Source organism: Pleuronectes platessa, chromosome 4 (assembly GCF_947347685.1).
Source record: "Pleuronectes platessa chromosome 4, fPlePla1.1, whole genome shotgun sequence".
Lineage (NCBI taxonomy): Eukaryota > Metazoa > Chordata > Actinopteri > Pleuronectiformes > Pleuronectidae > Pleuronectes > Pleuronectes platessa.
In genome coordinates this window covers 17122953-17143967 of record NC_070629.1, presented here as the reverse complement: position 1 = coordinate 17143967, position 21015 = coordinate 17122953, and the positions used below count along the sequence as shown (strand labels likewise).

Sequence of the window (21015 nt, the reverse complement as noted above, 5' to 3'; positions counted from 1 at the left end):
TATCTCTGTAATCTCCATCTATGCTGCACAGCCAGCACCCTGCAGTAATAGAATTAACCCAGCGAGCTTTAACAGGGAGACGCACTCCTAGTTTTGAGGTCATTTGTCGGAGGATCGGTTCCACAGCGCAGTCTAAGTTGCAACTGACAGTTTGGGAAGTTCATCAATCACTCAGGGAGGAGATCAATCACTGCCTCAACGGGGCTGAGGGAGAGTACGTGTGTGTGTGTGTGTGTACTCATATTTGTTTCCACAATACACACTGGACCTCATGGGGAACAAAGCCTGGACCTGGTTGTATGGTGTGCACTGACCAGTTAGCATAGATCACAGGCTTATAGCTGAGCAAACCTGTGAGTGTGGGTGTATGTGTGTGTCGGGAAGTCTGACGTGAGTATTGTGCATCATTACCGGAACAGAGGCTTAAGCTGAGACCATGACACATATACTGACAAACATAACACACACACACAAACACACACACACACACACACACACACACACACACACACACACACACACACAATGTGAAAATTCATACAGAAATCATTCAGGAAAGCAGTTGCAGAAATTACAGTGGAGTAAATAATATTTATTCAAGCAAATGTACAAACAATCACGGTTAGTCCTCAACACAAGTGTGACAATCCCATTTCTTATTTACAAACACAAACCGTGACTCAGGAAAGGGAAGTTAGGACCCAGGATACTCCCTCCACACAGGGGCTCTGGACCAGCTCTCTGTTTAAAGTGTCCAAGCCTTTAGCTCTGGAGGGTTTTACCCTAATAAAGTTTTTGTAGACTACGCCTAGAACGTAGTCTCCCCTGCTTCCTCTGGTATAGAACCCTACTGAGTAACCCTTTAATTCAGAGACAGTAGAGCAGACACGCCCGTTTACGACAGCTCTCCTTCCATAAACCTGAGCATGTTTCACTTTAACTGCAATGTAGATATTTATCTATATGAACGATAGCAGTGGCAGAGCAAGGAGCTCGAGCAGATTCAATTCTATAAGTAATACAAATCATTTATTCAAAATAATAAATTAAATGAAAACAGAGCTGAGGCTGGAATGGTATTTACCAAAGGGAGGAGGACATGGGCTGCACAACCTTTCTTTCCTGTAGCAGGGAGTTGGGGTACCAGTGAGAAACAATATTTTATAAAATAAAGACAAACAGCTGAGGCAATGTGACATTAGTTTGGCACAAATACAAACGATAGCACACAGGTGGGTTTGTGACATGAGTGGATTTACATGGTGGTTAGGACGCAGTGACTGACTCCAATGAACTGAGGATGGAAACCTTTAAAGTGACAAAAATATAAACTAAACCCTTGTTTCACTTTGTTAACCAGTAACTGCCCAATTTAAATCATGGATTTGCAAAAACTACACTGTATAATATTGAGGTAAATATGAGACTTTCCGTAAAACTGGTGTCAGGGAGAAATCCTTTAGTTTTTTTCCTTCAAAAACACATTTGAACAAACATTCAGTTACGTCTCAACCACCTCACGTCTTTAATAAAGCGCTGAGCTGCTGAATGCAACTAGTTGAACAAAAAATGTAAATCCTGAGAAATGCAAAGGTGTAAAAAGCAACGTGCATAGAAACCTATTTATTTGTGGAATCATCACAAATAAGCAACAGAAATAAAACTTGTAACAAAGACGTTGAATTATTGGTGTCTCTCACAGTGAGTGATGTTTAGAAAAAGTGACCATGCAGCACTTGACTGAAATATAGTGTCATTATGTTGTAGCCTTGCTCCAGTTGTTCAGGATTCTCTACTTGACAGTTAATGACCAGGGGTGTTTATACAGTAACAGGAAAGTTTATGATTGTCAGGTAATTATACGTCTTAGTGAAAGATACAAATATTCTGCCGCTCTTTAAATAGTCTTGAATATAATCTGTGTCATACTGTAAATCAAGTGAAGCTGAAGCTGAGAATTATTTGCAGTTCTAGATTCACTCAAGTGAGGTCCAGATTCCCTCAGGTTTCAGAGGACACCTGTACTTCCTTAAACAATCTGAAATCCTCCTCTTCAGCTCTCATGCACCTTGACGTTGACTCTGATCTCCTTCGACCCGATACAGTGCCCCTGAGCTTCTCTCTACCAGAGTGAAATTCTTGTTTACCTCATAGAAAAATACATTTTATGGATTGTTGCTTTTCAACAATCCTCGTCAAAAGCCCATCAGAGCACACGCCCAAAACATCCGGCATTAAGTCTGATGTCATCCTGCACAAGCGTTTGCTAAGGAATGAGCTGCTAAGCTGCTGGGAGTTGACTCACAAGCAGGTTGTTGTTGGCTGGCACCATGGACAAAAGCACAGGGGGCCAGGATGAGCTCATAAAGGGCAGTGAATGCAAACAAAGTGACTGACGACATAGAACCAAACTCCCGGCAATAATTAACATCTACAGAACCGCCCTTGATTCTGGTCACATGTAGTGCAATAGTAGTGTACAAGGAAGTTACTTTAAACATGTGGTGTACATGAGCAGTCTCTGAGAGGAAGAGCTGGCACAGGGTAGAAGAGCTGCTTCCTGGCTGGGCGCATGCACGGGGCAGGACCAGAGGGACGGTGGAAGCTGACTCACAGCGAGTGGCTGTCAGTCGATTCTTCCCATTTTGGCGATCAGCTCATCACAGATCTTTGTCAGTTCCTCGATCTCTTGATTCTGTGAAACGAAGGATGAATCGGTACATTTCATGCATCTCTATATACTTATATACAACAAAGCACAACCATATAGCATACAAATATACTAAGGTGCCGTTCAGACCTGGTATTAACATCCGTCCTGAGAAATCCAATGGAAAGTGTTAAATCTGTCTGCAGTGATTGGATCTCACTTCCCCGCTCTATATGCAAATAATCACATTTGTCATTTGTGTTGACAAATACCAAAATAGTTTTTTCAGCCAGTCTGACTTTACAGACAACAGACAACAATTATGACAACATTTCCGTGTGTTGCCTTTTGTGTGTGAGTGTGACAGCACAAGTGCCCCGGGTCATTTGCGTTCACACAGTGAAAAGCCTGAGGCCACATGTGTCCACCTCTGAATGTGGTGAAAGTGATCAGATCTCTGGATGGATTCAAGCATGTACTTAGCACTGTCCGCTTGTTATCAGATCACTTAGAACAAATGTCATTACCAGGTCTGAAAGGAGTGTGAAAGTGTCATAGAGACGTCAGGATGTCTCTGACCTTCTGCTGCAGCGCTTGTTCCAGAGACTCGTTCTTCATCTGCTCCTTCCTCAGGCCGGCGGTCAGCGCTACGCTCTCTGAGCTCGCCTTCGTACGCACCTGAGCGATCTCCTCATTGGCCCTGATTGGGACATGGAAGCAGGGAACAGATGTGTCATATAACAGAGTCTCAAACCCATATAAGTATTAAATATGTGTATCACAGATTTCCCTTTGAATCTCTACATACTTGTCTAGTTTCTCTTCAGCATGGACTTTCAGTGTGTGGTATCTCTGCTCCTCTTGTTTGACTCTGGCCAGATATTCCTGAGCACACTTCTTCAGCACCTCTTCATTCTGTTTGAGGAAAAATCAAACGTCAAACACATTGTGATTTAAAAACAAAACTCAGACAGAGAGAAAATAGATTTGATGTTGCATGTATATCTTTACAATTTTCTAATACAGTATTAACCTTGGCTATGGTCTTATAGAGACATGATTCTTTAAAACTTTTCTTATATTTGAAAACATTGTGGGCTCTTCTCCTCCTTATCTTCTGCATTCCTGCCGTCCCACACATGTGTTGCTGAAAGCTTCACCGCAGCTGTCTGTTTCCCCTCAAGCAGCTGTTCTACAGCAGCTGTGAGTCAACTGTTGGTCAAGATTTGGGCACAACACAGCTCTAATCGAGGGTTTTCTGTGTTGTGTTTGTTGGAGTGGAGGAGAGAACAGTGCCTGAGGGCAGCATTTATCCAGTGACCTTCCACTTAAAGCCCTGTTCCTCTTACTTCAAGACGACCACTGCCCCTGATCACGCTTCCAACCTTATTCTGACCTTAATCTTCTTGCAGCCCTGCTATTGGCTGATCACCTCAGCATTTGAAATAGACACTTTCCATAAATACTTGTTTAGACTTGCACTTGTCCTACGACCCCTTACTTTCTTAAAGCCCTCCAGGGTGCTCTTCATATTTTCAAAGCGTCGAAACACGTCAGACAGGGAGCGCTCCACGGAGTTCAGGTCGGCCAGCGCTGCTTCCTTCTCCATCGTCACTGCATGCAAAGCCTTCTGGGAGCTGGCACTGTTGCGCTGCTCGTCCTCTGTGAACAGTCAAGTAGAGGATATTAGTGTGAAGTGCTAAATTACAGTTTGAGTCTAGTAGCAGTGATTGAAAAATTATATTTTCCACAAAAACAAGGACAAGTTCAAACTTAAATAGAGAAGATTTGTGTCATCTCACAGTACAAGACGACACAAATCACTGTGACACTGAAACAGTGAATCGGGTGGTTACATAGAAACATATTATGCTGAGTATGCAGTTCAAATAAGGATACAAAATTTGGCATGCTTAGATGACAAATATTTAGGCGCATTTGAAATTTGGTGCAGATACAAATTAAGGATCTACTGAATTTAAACATGGTTTCATAAACTATTGGGCCTTGGCGGAGTCTCTACTGAGTGCCATGGTTCCTTGGTTTGTCACAGTAGGTTATATTTAAGGATTTCTACTCACCATACATCTGAGCAATTGTCTTCTCATATTCTGCAACAATCTTCCTGTAATAAGACCAAACACATAATGTGCCTTAAAACGAGAGGCATTTAAAGATAACATTTATATGACTACACAAACACTTCCACTACACCCATAAAACCCTTAAAATTAAAAAAAGGGAACTGATAAATTAGAGATATTTTTGGATCAATGTGTCTGATGCGTCTAATCTTATGTCCAAAGTGTCAAGAACTCGTGTGAGCCTCAAATGGAATCAGTGTCCGTTCACTCTTTATAAGAATTGAGTGAATAAAACCCCTAACCCAAACATGTTTTCTAACCTCATCTCATTGACTTCTTGTCTGCAGTCGTCATATTTTTTCTTCCAGTCGTTGGCTTCCACCTCTTTAGTGATGATCTGAAAGGAGATGCTGTCTGTGAGCAGAATTCTATGTACAAATAATACCAAGCTGAATATCTACACAACAGACACACACTGGATGTGAGTGAGAAAAGTGTGTTACCTCCTCTCTAATAAGAGTGAGAACAGCTTGCTTCTCTGTTTCACTGATGCAGATGGAATCAAGGACCTGACTTCCTGTTTTCTGCATCTCGCTCTCCCTGGAGTTGCTCTTCAGTTTGCTCGTGTCCTCGTACTGCTGGGGACAGAAAGGAATCGGTCACGTCCTCCCGATAATGAGGAAGTAAATCCACCTGAAGCCTTGAAGAGTTTATAAGGTATTTTTGACAATATAACTTCTTATTTTCCAAATGAATTGAATACAAACATCCAAGTTATCTTTTGTTTCTGTTATTTTACTTTGAACATGTGACATTGCTCTCTATCTCTGTACACCTGATCTTTATTTCTCACTTATCATTTCTCTTTCATTCTATTAAACCTCGCTCCCTGTCATTTGTTACTTCATACCCATCTTGCCTTGCAGTCTGTGTTCTCAAACATCCTCCATCTTCTCCTTCCTCTTCTCCTCCCCCTTGTCTTATCCCACTCTCATTTTGTCCTTCCCTGGATTAGGTCCGTTCATATTCTAATCTCCTGAATGATAATCTAAATCCATCTGTCACCTGAGTAGATGAACATAGTGGCTGTCACTAAGAAGCTCCTGCTGTCCTACAGCAAACTGCAGTCACCGTATCACACACCCGATCATGCTGCAGCTTCACATATATAATCAACTATATAGTCTGTAACATATTTGTAATATTCATGTAATTTAATAGAACTTTGCTACTGTTATAATCACAGTGATATGAAACATAAGGACATGTCTGTACTTGTCTGACTGTTTTCATCCCTGATGTTGATTCGGTAGTGACCTATAAACGAGTGCTCTAGCTCCACCTAGTGGTTTTAGGCGAGACCTTCATCACATGACAGTATGGATGACAACATAACACAGTCATGATTAAATAGACCGTATACATGGTTTATGGTACAGTAGATTTATCAAGATCAATTAAATGGACAAATGTGTTAAATCCTCACCACAGAGCAGCAGTCTGACTCCTCAGGAGCGGACGTCACATGGCAGTCTTGCACTGGAAGAAAGCAAACACTCATGGTAAGAATATGAGACATGAGAAGTTAATGTTACAATAAAAGTTAATGTTACAATAAAACCCAAAACAACTGTTTTCCTGAGTCGTTAATTCCACTCACCACAAATGGAATAGTGTCAATTATTCTCATGACTGAATGTAATGTGACTTGATATTATGGTAGCAGCGAGTTGTACTTCATGCAGTAAACGGCACAAGTATGATATTTAAAGTTAATGATTAATGTCATGTTTGTTTGTAACAGTAAAGCAAAGTTGACCTTCTCACTGTCCGGTATTTATCGAGCTCGGCTGATTGTTTGCATTGAGGGAAGCTGAAGTCAGCTGACTAAACTTTAACATCCAGTCATCTGATCTCTTTACATGAGAGTCGCTCCCTGAGCTGAGATACAACTGAGCGACCCGAGTGTACTGGAGCTGGGTGCCTCTCAGGAATGTAGAAATTAGGAACGCAACAATAAAGTTAATCATTGGTGCTTACCGCTCACACTGCTCGCCAACTTCTCCTCGTCTGTGGCGTGGCCTCCATGATGGTCGTCCTTTAACAACAGCAAACATTCAACCACACAGACACTATATATTGCGAGAGCTAATGCTACCACATAAGTCAAATGTTGCTTAAAAAAACTGAGAGTTCTTACCTGTTCACGGATTTCTTTTGGCGTCAGCGGCTGGATCTGTTTCACTTTACAGGAGTTCCTGAGTGCAAAGATCAATGAGAAAATTATTATCAACACAAAACAGATCATATCTCTGTACTTGCGAACATATGGCCAGGTGTGAGGATGAGAAGAAAAAGCAGGAGAGACACAAAAGCCCAGACCTCATAGCTCTGCTCTGTGTGTGTGCGGAATTCAAATGCTTTCCTAAAAGGGCTGATTTACGCAGAAGAAAAAGCTGATTAATGATGAAGGCGTTTGCCAAACTCATATAAGAACAAGAACAGTTGCACAGAGCATTAGAGGGAATTACATGATTTCCACTAACAACGTTTCTCCCCCACTTTCTAAATCTATTGTTCACTTCCTCCCCCAACTTTGATCGAAATGAGGTCAAGTGGAAGACACAGCAGGATGCGGAATGAGCCTGGACTGGGACTGCTCTATTCAGAATAGCAATTTGCAAAAGACACACACACACACACACGTCTGCGCAGAGGTAAACAGTACTTACAACAGAACACAGAGGAAATGGACTTGCTCTGCAGTCCTGAGGCCACACAGAGAGAGGGGAAACAGGTTTGGAAGGAAAAGGAAGGAAAGACACAGGAGATGTTGGGACAGGGGTTGGGTCATACACAAGGTGAGTGGATGGGGGGAAAGGGTTATTATAGTTTAGAGAACTGAAAGTCCAGACCTCGAGACAGAAGAGAGTCTTTGGTGAAACTGGAAAGAAAAGCCTAATTTAACTAATGTACAATCATAATCTTCCAAAACCGATGTAAGTATTATAATAAAAGATCAAATGAATAAAGTCATTTTGTGGACTTATCCTTCTAATATTTTCATATTTGTGAGAGATTTATAAAGTTACTGAAAATACTTGGTTTAAAAACTGATAAGTCATCTTCTACATTATTATCCTGGCAAAGTCCAGCTGCTAAGAAACAAGCTGTAACCTGGAAACAAACCCACGACCAAACCTGAGCTTTATCTGAAGACTCCAATCAGGACAATATGTAAAATAATGGGAGCTAAATTAATATATAGAACAATGGCCTATAATATGTAATCTATAACAATTTAAAGACGCTGCTCTTGTACAGGTAGTGTGTTGATCCTGTCAGACCACACATGATAAGATAATAAATAATATATATAATCTAATCCATCCACATACAGTAATATAGAGTGATGCCAATAACACAAACAAAAAGAAAGTGATTGTAGTTATTCTGGGGGGTTTCTCTAGTTGATGGAGACCACAAGAGGGCGTTGTTGCCACGTTACCTTCTATTTTCACCATTCAAATAACATTAAGTCAACAAAGGTCAATCATTCTTTAAAAATACTTAATCCCGCTGTGAGAACTAAAAAACGTCCCCACATCAGCAGCTATGGAATAATAAAAGCAAATACAAAACTAATCCTACCAAGCCAAAGTGATCTCAAATTCTACGATAAAAATAAGAGCAATAAAACCGTTACAAACTATAGTAATATTAATGATGAATGAATGCAGAGACTTACTAGCTGACAGACTTTAAGAGAGAAAAGAGCAGGTCACAGGCCACAGCTTGTTAAAATGGGAACATTTTGATCCCTTCAGGTTCACTGTGTACAATAGCAGCCATTCACTATTGTTCCCTGCAGCCATAAAAGAAAGCAGCGTCCTTTTTATGCTTGAAAATCGGTGAGTCATGTTAGTATAGTAAATAGAGCTACTGACTGGAAAGAGGATGATTATGATTGATGAAAGAAGAGGAATGGCCTCTGTGCATGTTTGACTGTAATCTTCTACTCACGTGATTGTGGCGTCGCTGGTCTCGCAGGTCAGTTTTGTGTTTGACAGCATAGAGTTTTTGTTTCCATTGAGCAAATCGGGATCCACACAAACGTCACGACTGGGGATCAGGTTTGAGTCCGGGCTGGAGTCAGATGTCACCGGAGCCTCATCGTCCACCTCCGTAGGATCGGGTTTGTTCAGTGAGGAGAGGACGCTCAATGAAGGGGGCCTGACAGCTGGAGGCTGGGGCAGAGGGGTGGATGGGGAGAGGCCCTCTCCTGGACGGGGTTTGGTGCTAAGAGTCAAATTAAGGTTCTGATCCAAACAGAAGCTGCTGTTGTCCGGAGAGGAGCTGGTGAGGTTGTTCAGAGAATCAATCTCTTCTTTTTTGGAGTTCTCGTCCAGAAAGTGGTTTGTAACATCAGGAAAACCTGTGAAAAGTAAAGAAAAGTGAGTAAGACAATAACTCCTGATATAAAACAGTAAAATACTGTAAATAAAAATTGCACAACAGCAGCTCTTATCAGGCTGATATTCAGCCATCTAAAGGTCATGACCCATAAAAAATCATAAACAGCTTCATTATGTTTTAAACCTGGAGTGAGGAACAGCCAACACTTTTTGAAACATCTTGAAGACCTAACAGTGACAAAGGACAGCAGCAGAGCTCTAATGTTGACAGGTGCATCACTCGGATGATCTATAAGTGTGATCACAAAAAAACTTCAATCTGATCAAATTCAGAGTAGAGAAACAAGAACGGTCTCACATTTATTCTTTTAGAGGACCTAGTTTTCACCGGATAAGTATTGGCTATTTTGTCCCGTTTAGGAAATATCTGGCTTGTATGCTGCTGATGCTCCACTTTTTTCTTCAGCTTTTGGCTCACTGTGCCTGTCTAACGTTTGGTGCAGGGCAGGTTTTGTTGCAGTGAGGCTTTTAAAGAAAACTGAGGCTGAACACGATGCAGTGAGAGCAGTGCGAATGAATTAGAACAGTGAAGTAGAAGAACCATGATGCAGGGAAAACAGATGTTATTCACGCGTTTCTGTCCTGAGGGAGTGAAAACTAACGTCTCAATCCTGGAAGAACATTTAAAATAGCTGGTGACTTCCTCTCACACCACTTCACATCCTGTGTCCTAACACATCCCTCTAATGACCACACCAGCAGACCAGGCTCTGTTGAGTCACACGGCTGCAGAAACACAGTACACTCTGTCACTGAAGAAACGCACCCACACACATGCACTGTAAAACTCAAACAGCTACACACAATAATAAACCGACAAAAACCTCTCCTTTATTTTTCTTTACGTCTTCTCAACATGGCCAACTTGAATGAAGCCATTGTGGAGGTGGGTGACAGACGACTTAAGACTGAGTGTTACCGAGATCGAGACTTATTACATCATAAATTCAGTTTATGGACGTTTAGCTGAGCTTCTGCTCAAAATGTAAGGTACTTTAAAAAACACAGCATTCCCACCCTTCAGAGACATGGAACAGATGTAGAGGAACCACACCCAGAAATGGAGAGTACACACCACCACGTGGCCTAGCAACAAAAACAACATCTGACTTTATTACAGTTTCACAGCTCAACTAAAAGAGAGGAAAGGGAGATGGAGGGGGAAGTGTGTGACAGAGTCGTTGAGAGAGAAAAAGATACTCCAGTATCCAGGTACTGGTTCAACAGTACTTAATTGTGGCTCGTGCCTGTTCCCATGTACAGACAGCAACCCCCCTGAGCTGTTAAGTCTAATTATAGGGAACCAGGCTATCAGTTTCTCAACACAGTCGATCTTTTATTTATGACCTATAACCCACATTTTGTACGGACCATGTGACGGTTTTAGCATGAAAAGGAGAGTGTTATTGTCTACAAACTAGTTTCAATACCAAACACGTTCATCTCTCTGTCATCATCTGGCACAGCGTCCCATATGCTGTGGTCAAAACATTTCAAGAGGCTGAGACATCCACAGCGTGCAGACAAATACATATCCTCATACACCCCGAAAACATGTCAAACTAAATAGAGTGCATGAAGACAGTAAGTTTGCAAACATTAGCTATGGCATTTGTTTCAGGGCAGAGGATCCACTCAGATTATCTATTGCCATGGTAACATGTGGTGCTCCTGTGTGTGGGTGAAAGCAGAACAGCTGAGAGGGTGGGGGGGGGGGGGGGGGGGGGGGGGGCTTTCACACCAGTGGGCCTCTTTGGCAGCTTCAAACAGGCCGGACTCAAATACTGCCGACTTTATTTACAAGTCTCATACACACAGTATGCACAGCTGATCGTATGCTGATCATGGATCTGTAGCAAACATGTGGTGAACATAGAAAATTACACAAAGTAAAAACATCCTTTCCAGAGAAAGCTCTTTTAGTGCACATTTCATGGACTGTTGCCGCGGGTTCTTGTGAGTACCAGTCATTTACACACCCACACAAACATAGGGCCCAGGTTGAAAAATACCGGAGATCTCCTTTAAAGAATAGGCTGTATAGCCAATGGATGGATAATAGGACAATAATATGTTTGCATTACTGCTAACAGTCATTACTGAAATGTTATTTATGTGTTTAGATGTTTGCCCTCACTCCCAGTCCTGGTCTAGATCTGGATTTCTTTTTGAGAACTTAATTTGAGAAAAAATCGAATTGAGCTACAGTGAGGTTATCCAGGTCACTGGGACATCGCTGTTGCTAATCACACCCAACAATGTGCACCACACCCACCAGTGATGCTGATGTGGTCAGTGGTGAAACCCAAACCAGAGCGGGCAGCGAAACACTGCTCTTCATTCTCATGTTAAGTTGCTCTTCAATGCTGAGACACAAGCAGCCAAACAACTACTTTGGCTTTTTCCATTTAAACAGGAATTAGACAAGATTATCAATCTTTTCTGAGATTCTACTGTATGTACTCTGTTGGGTATTTTGATAATGTGACAATGTGCAGTTGGTACCAAAAAAAGCTATTAGTGCTTGACACCACCCAGCCTGGTCTCTGTTCGGGGTGACAGATCAGTTTATAGGACTTAGATCAGCCTGTCTCACCTGTGTGGTTGCAGTTGTCCAGTTGGTTCAGCAGCTTCACGAGACCCGGAGACTCGGCCTCTGGAGTCTCGAAGGTTCCCTCCGAGTCGGAACTGTGAGGAGAACGAGAGAGGACGAAACAGATTCCTTTAATACCTGCCATCTCATTGATATTATATCAAACTTTACAAACAAAATGTAAAAATAATGACTAAATAGAAAATGTCCCATGAAATAAGCGTTCTCGTAAAGTGATGAGGAGTGAAAACAAATCACACTGCCTGGATGATGGCTAAATGAATGCTTCTCACACAACATTCTACTGTCTTTCAGAACAGTGAGGCATTGAAAAGACTGATCAGTCTAAATAACAACATATACATGCTAGAAGCAGCTAAAATAAAAATGGCCTCTGTGGTTGTGTGTTACAGTGTCAAATTCTCTCTAGCAAATTAACAATGGGTTTCCTAACACAAATCCTCGGTTTTCCTCAAGTGACAGGGAAATAATAGCTTTCAGAGCTCAAAGCAGCTTAAGCTGCTTTTATTTTACAGGAAGGGAGAGGAAAGGAAGTGAAGCCCTACAAGGCCACCTGCATCCTTTGCCTTTCAATAAGGACACACTGTGAGACACAACACTCATTAAAGCGCACACACACACACAGCGTCTTTTGGTCTGCCGTGTCAGCTGCCTAGACACGCAGCCCAGATTTATTTCCAAACTGCGGAGAGACAAAAAGGCGGGTAGAGACAGAGAGAGTGAGAGTTTGTGTACAAGCGCCTGTTCCCAGCCACTCCAATGCAACATCAAAACGTCCACACACTAATGAAAAACAGCACAGGAGGGAACAAAGCTCCCAGTGCCAGCAGACAACCGCACTCCATCTCTGTGATACCAGTTCACACAAACACATTCACACACTCTGGAGCTCTATACAACACCGCCATCCCGGGCTAATCCTAATATACATACCCCCCCCCCCCCCCCCCCCCCCAACCCTGCACACACACACACACACATCCCAGTGATGGCCCCACTGGCTGCGATCTTGGATGGTAACTTAGGAACTAGAAATGGACAGAAAAAAATCTAAAGCTTTGGAAACTGTGGCTTTGCCCCCCCCTTCCCCCCAACTTTCAGAAACTGTTTCCAAACCACCAAACAGCTTTGACGCACACAGACAAAAACTCTGACACATACTCAAAAAGATCAAAAAAGATTTAGACATTCAGATCCTTAGCAATAGATTCACACAAAGCAGGGACTGATGAAACAAAAGTTTGACTGACTGTATTTTGACGAGGAAACTGTTAGCCGAGGACAACAGCCTGACCCGACCACAGGATCCACTGTATCAATCAGTGTATGTGTGTGTATGTGTGTGTGTGTATCCACCACCTGTCAGTATGACTCATGAATCATCACTGTAATCAACACACAAACACCCCCACCGACACAATCAGTCTTTTTGAGTCCAAACTCTATTGAAAACTGTTTTATCTGATTGTCTTCAACACATCGACCTGTGAACCATTTCTCTTTCTGACTTCACCCTCACACACACACACACAGCCAACCCTCTTACTTGTCCTCTCCGGCATCCTTCACTCTGGGCTGCCCATCTTCTCCGGCAACCCCAGTCACTGCTGACCACGTCCATTTGGCCCACTGGACGGGAGACAACCAGGACATCCCTGAACCACGTCGAGTCCTAAACCTTAAGCCACCTCTGGTGTTTACAAGCAAACTTCCTCTTCCTCTTGATAAGTTTAGTCTTATCTGTCAGTCCCAATGGCTGAGCAGTGCCGCACTCTGTCTATTAACAGCTAAAAGAAGTAGGTGGCAGCTGCCGTTCTGTCTTCTTGCTTCTCTCCCTCGCCTCTTGCTTTCGATGTGGCTGTCTCACTTCCTCCTCTTGCTCAGCCGCTCAGCTTTCCCATCCTGCTCCTCTGCGTGGTTGGCCCTCGTGAGAGTGAAACGTGTCTCACACTGCTGCTGCTGCTGCTGTTGTTTCTGTTGCCGCTCTGCTCTCCACAGCACTGACTCACACGGTGCAGATTACTGAAGCATCAGTAGTCACTCCTCTCTCTGCTCTCCTCCCTCTCCCCTCGCTCCGCTCTCTCTCTCTCTGGGTGGATGATCAGCTGGTTAACACACAGCAGCTCTTCCCTGCTCCCATATGTTTGCTAACTAGCTCGCCCGCTCTCCTCCCAGATTCTTTGAGGGTTGGTTGATTTTTAATGAAGCCAAGGGGCAGAAGAGAGGCAATGGTTTGTGTTTGAAGTTGCAAAGAGGAGTCTGCTTTCTCTGAACAGACAGAAACTACCAGATGCTTGTGTCTCCAAAGAAATGGAGATGAGAAGAGATAAAAGAAGAATGGGAGGAAAGGGAGGAAATTATGGGCCATATCTATTTTAAGGAGATGAGTTTGAATCTGCAATATCCATTATTTCTGAAATTACCCTCAAATAAAGCAAATTCAGTCAGTCTCATTGCTTAAAATTTAATTTGAATCCAGTAAGGGCTTGTTATCAGCATTCTGGCAGTGTGACAGATAAATTACACCCTTTAGGACCATGTTTGCTTCCAAACTATTTTTGTACTTTACTGTTGCCAACACAGCTGGGTGGCCCACTGTGTGTTTGAGGCACAGTCTCAAAGTAATTTGAGTTGTTAATAGTTTGTTTACTTTGCAGCTCCCAACACAGACAGTGGATAACAGTGAATACGACACAAAACCCTGCCGAAAAAAAGAGTCTTCCCTGGATAATGAAGAGAAGACAAGAGCAATTAAATTGCAGATATTTCAGCAAAGACTAACAATGGGCCCTTTATACAAAATGTATAACTGTCACACGAGTCCAAATGGAGAATATTAATCCAATAATGTTGTGGCGAGTGAGCAAGCCTACAGGGGATCTGCTGTTCACAGAAAGTATCCAGGTCAGAAAGTCAACAAATCAATAAAGCAAACCAAGATTGAACAATAACAACACAAATACTCATCAGACTGACAGAAAAGTCATTGGCATTAAAGCTCTCATCACTGCTCACACACACACACACATACACACACTCGTGGATGGCTTATGTAACTTCAGGCTTTCACATTTATACATCTCCCACACACACACAAACGCACACGGAATCTAGGCCAGATGAGATGTGTTCTTTTGAAAAAAAAAAATAACATGGAGCATGACTAATGTTATATCAGGGGGATGGCTCAGCCACTGTGAAAAAGGTGCACGGGGAAAGAAAAAAGGAAGGAGCATAGACGCTTTTTCTTTTTCTTTTAACTGCGAGGTACTTTTCCTCTCCTGCTGTTTACTGCTCGCACATGAGACCAGGGGGGGGAAAGGCAAAGGCTCTTGAACTGAACAGTCTGAGCTGGTCCACAGAGACACACAGCCAGATAGACGAGAAAACATGCACGCACACATGCACGCAAATAAAGTCACACACTGGTGAGCACGGAGAAAGACACACTGTTCAATCTGTGATGGAGGCACAGACAAAAAAATTAGCGAATCAGAGGCACGATAGATGGAAAACAACATCAATTAAAATGGAGGAGAGAAAGATAGGGAATCAGTGGGGAGGGCGATGAAAAAGGGTTTTCTTACATATCAATTTGTGCGTATTTAACATTCCTGACATTGTGTCCTTTCTCTCCTTATCTGTCAGTCAGAACGAGTAAGAGGACAAACCTGTCCGTCTTGTAGAGGACAAGATCTGCCAAAGCTAACAAAGTCCCTCAAGCAGGGCACTCTGGGGTACATCACATCCTCTGTTTACACTGCAACACCTTTAAGCTGTAAACTCGCCTCTAGACACACAAAAACACACGAGATCACATGACAGGACAGGAGACAACAGGCAGCGATGGACAGAATCGTTATACTGGATCCTCAGCTCTCACCCGGGCAGAGCAGAGACCCACACAGACAGAGAGGTGGGAGGAAAACCGAGGGGAAAGGAAAAAAATCAGCTCTTATGTAACACCATGAAACCACAAGTAGCACACAGTGGCAAAACCTACACAAATACATACACCCTTTGTGAGCGGAAGCTGCCGTCTTAGACAAAAAGACACACTAGACCACACGCACTCAACTGCAGCCATTACACGTGCATAGCGTCAGTTAATCCACCAAGAATCCACAACCTTAATCATCAATTACATTTTGACTGATGGCAGCATGTGTGGTTATGAGCTAAGAATAAATCGGCAATGATTAACATGTCAGGGAGCTATAACAGAGGACATGTGATCCTGGATGAGTATAACTATGTGTGTGTCTGTGTGTGTGCGTGTGCTTGTGTGTGTGTATAGATACAGAGAGGGTATTAGAGAAGCCTCTCAACTAACGCAGACTGTTTATCTCTGCTCTCTATTCCCTACATGATGACGTGTACGTTTAGAGCCACCATCAGATCAACATTCCCCCAGACCTTATACTGCATTACCAGATATCTTAAAAATGAATGGCATGATATTTTGCTGTGAATATTCTTGGTCCCTAGACGATATACTTATGTTTTTGGTCATTGTGGTGTTTACTCTAGACTCTACACTCTCGTATTTTTTTCTGTATGAGCCCCTCGGGATAAAAAGTTTGGACACCCCTGCTCTAGAGCCACCATCTGAAAATTTCTTCTTCTTGATTATAAGAAAAACTAACTGGTGATGAGGACGGGATTGTATCAAGATGGCTGGATGTACATGTTGTACAGGTTTATGCTACACTCTCACCTGATGTTCATTGTTTTGCATATGTACAATTTAAAAAATATTTAGATTATATGATTTATTAGCCAAGTATTTCTGTGCGCTGTGTTTCACATGACAAAATGTAGGTGTTAAAAGTTAGTTTGAATTATTTTACGGCACCAAATGGATGAACTCTTTTGAGTTTCAGGTTCATCGTGACCAATCCTCGGTGCCATGTTAAAACAATTACATTTGTATTCCCGTCCAGCTCAGCATAACAGAGTTGTCAGTATGATGTCTGTAGAACATTTGCGGAGTGTAATGACAGCCTTCAATCTTTTAATTTTAGACGACCAAACGCTTTCAATTAGGGGTTACATTCAAAAGCTGCAGTATAAAAGGTCATGACTTCAAATGTCTCTCGTTTGATCAACAGTCACAAGGAACAGATGTCCAACATTAAAGTTCAAAGTAGTAAACATGTCAGCATTAGTATTTATAATAGAGGAGCTCCTGGCTAAATTGAAATGATTATATAGCAAAACTATCCAAGTTGCACAAGTTGTTACAGAGTTCGTCAAAAAAAACAAAAACTGATTGGAATACAAATCTGTGCTTTGATTAATTCTGTCTAAAACATATGACCTTTTATCACTACAACTTTGAAAGCCTAACTACATATGAAAGGAGCATTCACCATGCAGAACTGTAAATCTTTGCTGTCTCGCAATATTAAAGAGCGTAAAAAAAAATCCTTGATCTGTCCCTTTGTCCAGATCTGTTCCAAAATTGAATGCGTTCTTTCCTGGCCCTGGTCCATCCTTCCGTTAAATTCTTTTCGCAAATGTTGGCATAATCCTGAACAACAAACAAACAAACAAAACAAAGGATAGGGGCGAGAATATTACCACCTTAGTGGAGGAAATAAAAGGAAGGTGTGGATAATGTCCTGATACAGGCTCTGCATTGACTTATCATTCTGCTGTGTATAAATATGTGGGTGTGTGTATGAAGTATATAGAAATATTGACATGACATGAGTCAGTACGTTTTTCATGTGAGACATTAACTTGATCTTAAATGTCAGGCTGTAAAAGAAATTCCCTCTGGAGATGGATGAGCCGGCTGATCTGAAGACAATAAAAGTGCTGGGTCACATTTGTTTATCTTGTTCTATGGTATAGCTCCACCTAGTGATCATTACTGGACTCTCATCGGAATTTAACAACAGAATTATCCAAATTTAACAAAGATTCAGTGACACGTTGCCAGGATGATAAGAAAAAGACAACAAAAGGAGATGTGGGAAGAATAGATGTGAGAGAGCAACGGGGGTACACAACAGGTCTGATTTCACCTTTGGGAGCGTAAATGGGTTGACAAGGTCTCTGGTTTCACCAATTGGGAGGAGGCCACAAGTGTATTCCACTATGAAAACCTGCATGTAGACACCCCTTCAGCCACCCTCACACAGATAAGTAGGAAAGGATGAAGCACAGCAGAAGATATCAACCATCTTCTGTTGATTTTTAGACATCAGAGTCCTATTTTTTTTTAAGTCACAAAACTAAATAATAACGTCAATAAAATAACAAGTGGCAAAAATTCTATAACATGATTCCAGGGTGAAACTTCTCTCAAAGCCAAGGGAAATAAAGTGCAGCAATGAATAATGCTCATTGTGCTTGAATCTGCCATTTTTCTACAAAGGTCATAGGTTACACAAAATATAAGAGCAGAAAACTAGCACGGAGTAAGACTGAATGAAGCCAAGGCACTCGCCCTCCCAGACTACTGTAGAAACATTGAAGTGACAGCGGCATGAAAGAATGAGGCAGCAAGAGAGAAAGAGAGGAGGGGTCTCATGCACGGACACCGGCTGAGCTATTGTTCGTGAATACAACAGGACACAGGAGCACACAATAGCCACACTAAAGTGCATGAGCATTGTACAGACATGCACACACAGAGCAGGAAGACGACACACCCCCTACTGTTCTACATTATGTTGTCTCAATTCATTTTTCCCCTTTGAAGTCAGTGCCCCATGATTTCATTTCCATTCTACTTTAATTTGCACTATACATTACAAATACACCTAAATCATCTACTACAATACTGTGCAAGTTTCAGCCATTTACCCCAAAATTATTCAGCAGTGGGTTTCACGTTCATGCTGGCGAGTTATATTAAATCTAATATTCTCAAATTTAGCGCCCGTCTTTGTGTATTCACTGTGTTTCTCTCTTAGAATAAGAAAAGTTTTCTTAGGCAGACACTCTACGAGAAACGAGCTCCAAATACAGGTCAGCCTCTTCCCAAATGAGGGACTGTTCGGATGTTCATGGGGAACAGGAAGTCCACTGTACATCCAAGACTGCCCCACTTTAGTCATAAAACGGATGATTAAGCCAACTATTATTAGACTGAAAGCCGAGATCCCACGACAACGGGTTTGCTTCGCAGTATTCCCATAAGGACGGCCCCAACCCCCATCAGTCACACACAAACACAGAAGACTCTCTGATCCCAAAAACGATGATCATGAGTCTCTCTTCCATCCCCAGAACATCTGCTTAAATACATGGTTTCCGTATTAACAACCACTGCTCTCCATGACCATGACATGAATCGCTGAGCGAAGCTGTGACAATAGAAGGATGCCTGACCGAGCATGACTAAGCAAGTGAGGTTACTTGGGTCGAGACAAAGTGCTCCGCTACAAGAGGCTTACAGTGTCTTTTGAAAATACAGATGAAAAAGCACGAGAGAAATGAGATCAAATGAGAAAAAAAGAGGGAAGAGAGGGATTGTGGCGATGACGTCTCAACAACGTCTCCAAAAACATCTTCCTACAGTCTGACAAGGAAACAGCTCCAGTTAGCTGCTGGTTATACATCACTCAGACACAGTGCACGGACAGAACAGAGCAGAGATCTGTGGTAACTGCTCAGACAGAAATGAAGCATGCAGCTTGTATGATTAAAATGCCACTTTAGAATTAGGGTCACAGCTGCATAATGAATTGCTTGCAGCAGCGTTATCTGTCCTGCTCTTGTAACTACAAAACCTGCTGCTGAAATATCAACACACCGACGACAGGAGGGTTTGGACGCTGCCTTGTTTCAGGAGCATGACCTGATCAGCTCATGCACAATGCATGAGCCTCTCTGCTATAATGGCAACAGCTCTACCATTTCTCTTTCTCTCTTATATTCTGTGACCCTGGCAGCTCCCCTCAGATTTGAATATTCAAATAATATCCAAACATAGCATAGCATAGCAGCGGGGGCTGTGTGCCGTGTCATCTGATGGGCTGATTTGATTTCAGTCCAGCGGGGAAGGTTCTGGCTGTGACGCAAGCATCCAGGAAGCATCACTGCTCTTCAACTCCTTGTCTTACTCCCTTGTTCCCATCTGGGACACTGAGCTCATACACACAACGCAACACACTCTCGCGGATAACAGGATGACTCAACTGTATCCCCTCAACTAATCTTGATCGAGTCCGGTCTGTGACATGTTCCCTTTCCCGTGACACTCGACACATAAACACAAACACAAAAACAAAAGGTCATCTTACATGCTGCTCTTTTTCCGAGGAGAGCTGACGGAGCCCTTCCTGCTCTGGCTGAGGGAGCCCCCCATGGCAACAGCCAAGTCTGTTGTTTTTGTTTCAGGTTGATCCCAGATGCTTCGTATGTCCTTTAAGGTTCACCTCTGCCTCTCATCCACACGGCCTGGCTCAACAGCAGAGCCCCGTAACGCGCTGCCTCTTCTCATGACTGACGGCTTTTTATTCAACCAACCCGCCTCCCCTCTCCTTGTCCTTTTCTGCTCTCACTGTCTCTGTTGATGCTGTGCAGCCTCAACACTACTACTGATCACACATGAACAGCTCTGCCACGACCCCGCCTCCTCGCTCTACTTCTCCTCATCAGCTCTCTCTCTCTCTCTCTCTCTTGAAACACACACTTACCAGAGGCAGATTATCCTCCCTTGTTAGGCACTCCACAGTCTTTAGAGGGAGAAAACCACAGAGTCCACCTCTGTGTGGGGGGGGCAGTTTAAAGACCACTAAGGAGTTGGAGGGGGCAGATGAAAATTGTGTGTGTCAGTGTGTCATGGGGGCATCTGGCTGGCTGTGATGAGAGCATTGTTCATGAGAGAAAGAGACTCTTCTATTGTTTGACGGCTGAATACCAGATCTGAGACCAAGGGTGAGGGAGGGAGGGAGGGATGATGGAGGGAGAGTTGGCGGCATGAAACACAGGCACCCTCTTTGTGCCACATTCCCACTACCTGCTGTGACCCACAGGCCACCTCTGCAGCCCCCTCTTGCAATTTTTAGCATGACAGTACACACACACACACAGACACACACACACACACACACACACACACACAGAGCTCTCGTTTGTTTGCATACATTCACTTTCTAAGCTCCTAGTTGCATTTTGACCCTTTACCCTGAAACAACACTGGATACACTTTCAGGACAATTCAACAATAGGACC

At 42.8% G+C, this 21015-nt stretch overlaps 1 protein-coding gene across 5 annotated transcripts; it reads right to left on the bottom strand.

Moving 5' to 3' along the window:
• Positions 1–571: 571 nt before the first annotated feature.
• Positions 572–20389, bottom strand: LOC128438204 (transforming acidic coiled-coil-containing protein 1). Of its 5 annotated transcripts, XM_053420677.1 has the most exons (14): positions 13370–13946; positions 11806–11897; positions 8758–9169; positions 6935–6992; positions 6775–6832; positions 6221–6273; positions 5238–5372; positions 5055–5131; positions 4732–4775; positions 4152–4312; positions 3459–3565; positions 3230–3350; positions 2625–2695; positions 572–2589 (listed from the first exon to the last, which is right to left on the bottom strand). In XM_053420677.1, exons 1-13 carry the CDS (start codon positions 13474–13476, stop codon positions 2627–2629), a joined length of 1494 nt encoding a protein of 497 aa, XP_053276652.1. In that variant the 5' UTR covers positions 13477–13946; the 3' UTR covers positions 572–2589; positions 2625–2626. The 5 variants fall into 5 exon arrangements, with proteins under 5 accessions (XP_053276652.1, XP_053276654.1, XP_053276655.1 ...); XM_053420679.1 differs by lacking the exon at positions 13370–13946 and adding an exon at positions 20082–20389 and having other exon boundaries at positions 572–2695; XM_053420680.1 differs by lacking the exon at positions 13370–13946 and adding an exon at positions 20082–20389 and having other exon boundaries at positions 572–2695; positions 5238–5369.
• Between the last annotated feature and the right edge of the window lie 626 nt (positions 20390–21015).

Coding starts and splice junctions, on each gene's coding strand:
- LOC128438204 (XM_053420676.1), bottom strand. CDS start 13,476: ATGTCCTGGTTGTCTCCCGTCCAGTGGGCCAAATGGACGTGGTCAGCA. Junction 4,776..5,054: donor CAAGAAGTCAATGAGATGAG/GTTAGAAAACAT, acceptor GTCTTATTACAG/GAAGATTGTTGCAGAATATG. Junction 3,566..4,151: donor CCCTGGAGGGCTTTAAGAAA/GTAAGGGGTCGT, acceptor TTCCTCAAACAG/AATGAAGAGGTGCTGAAGAA.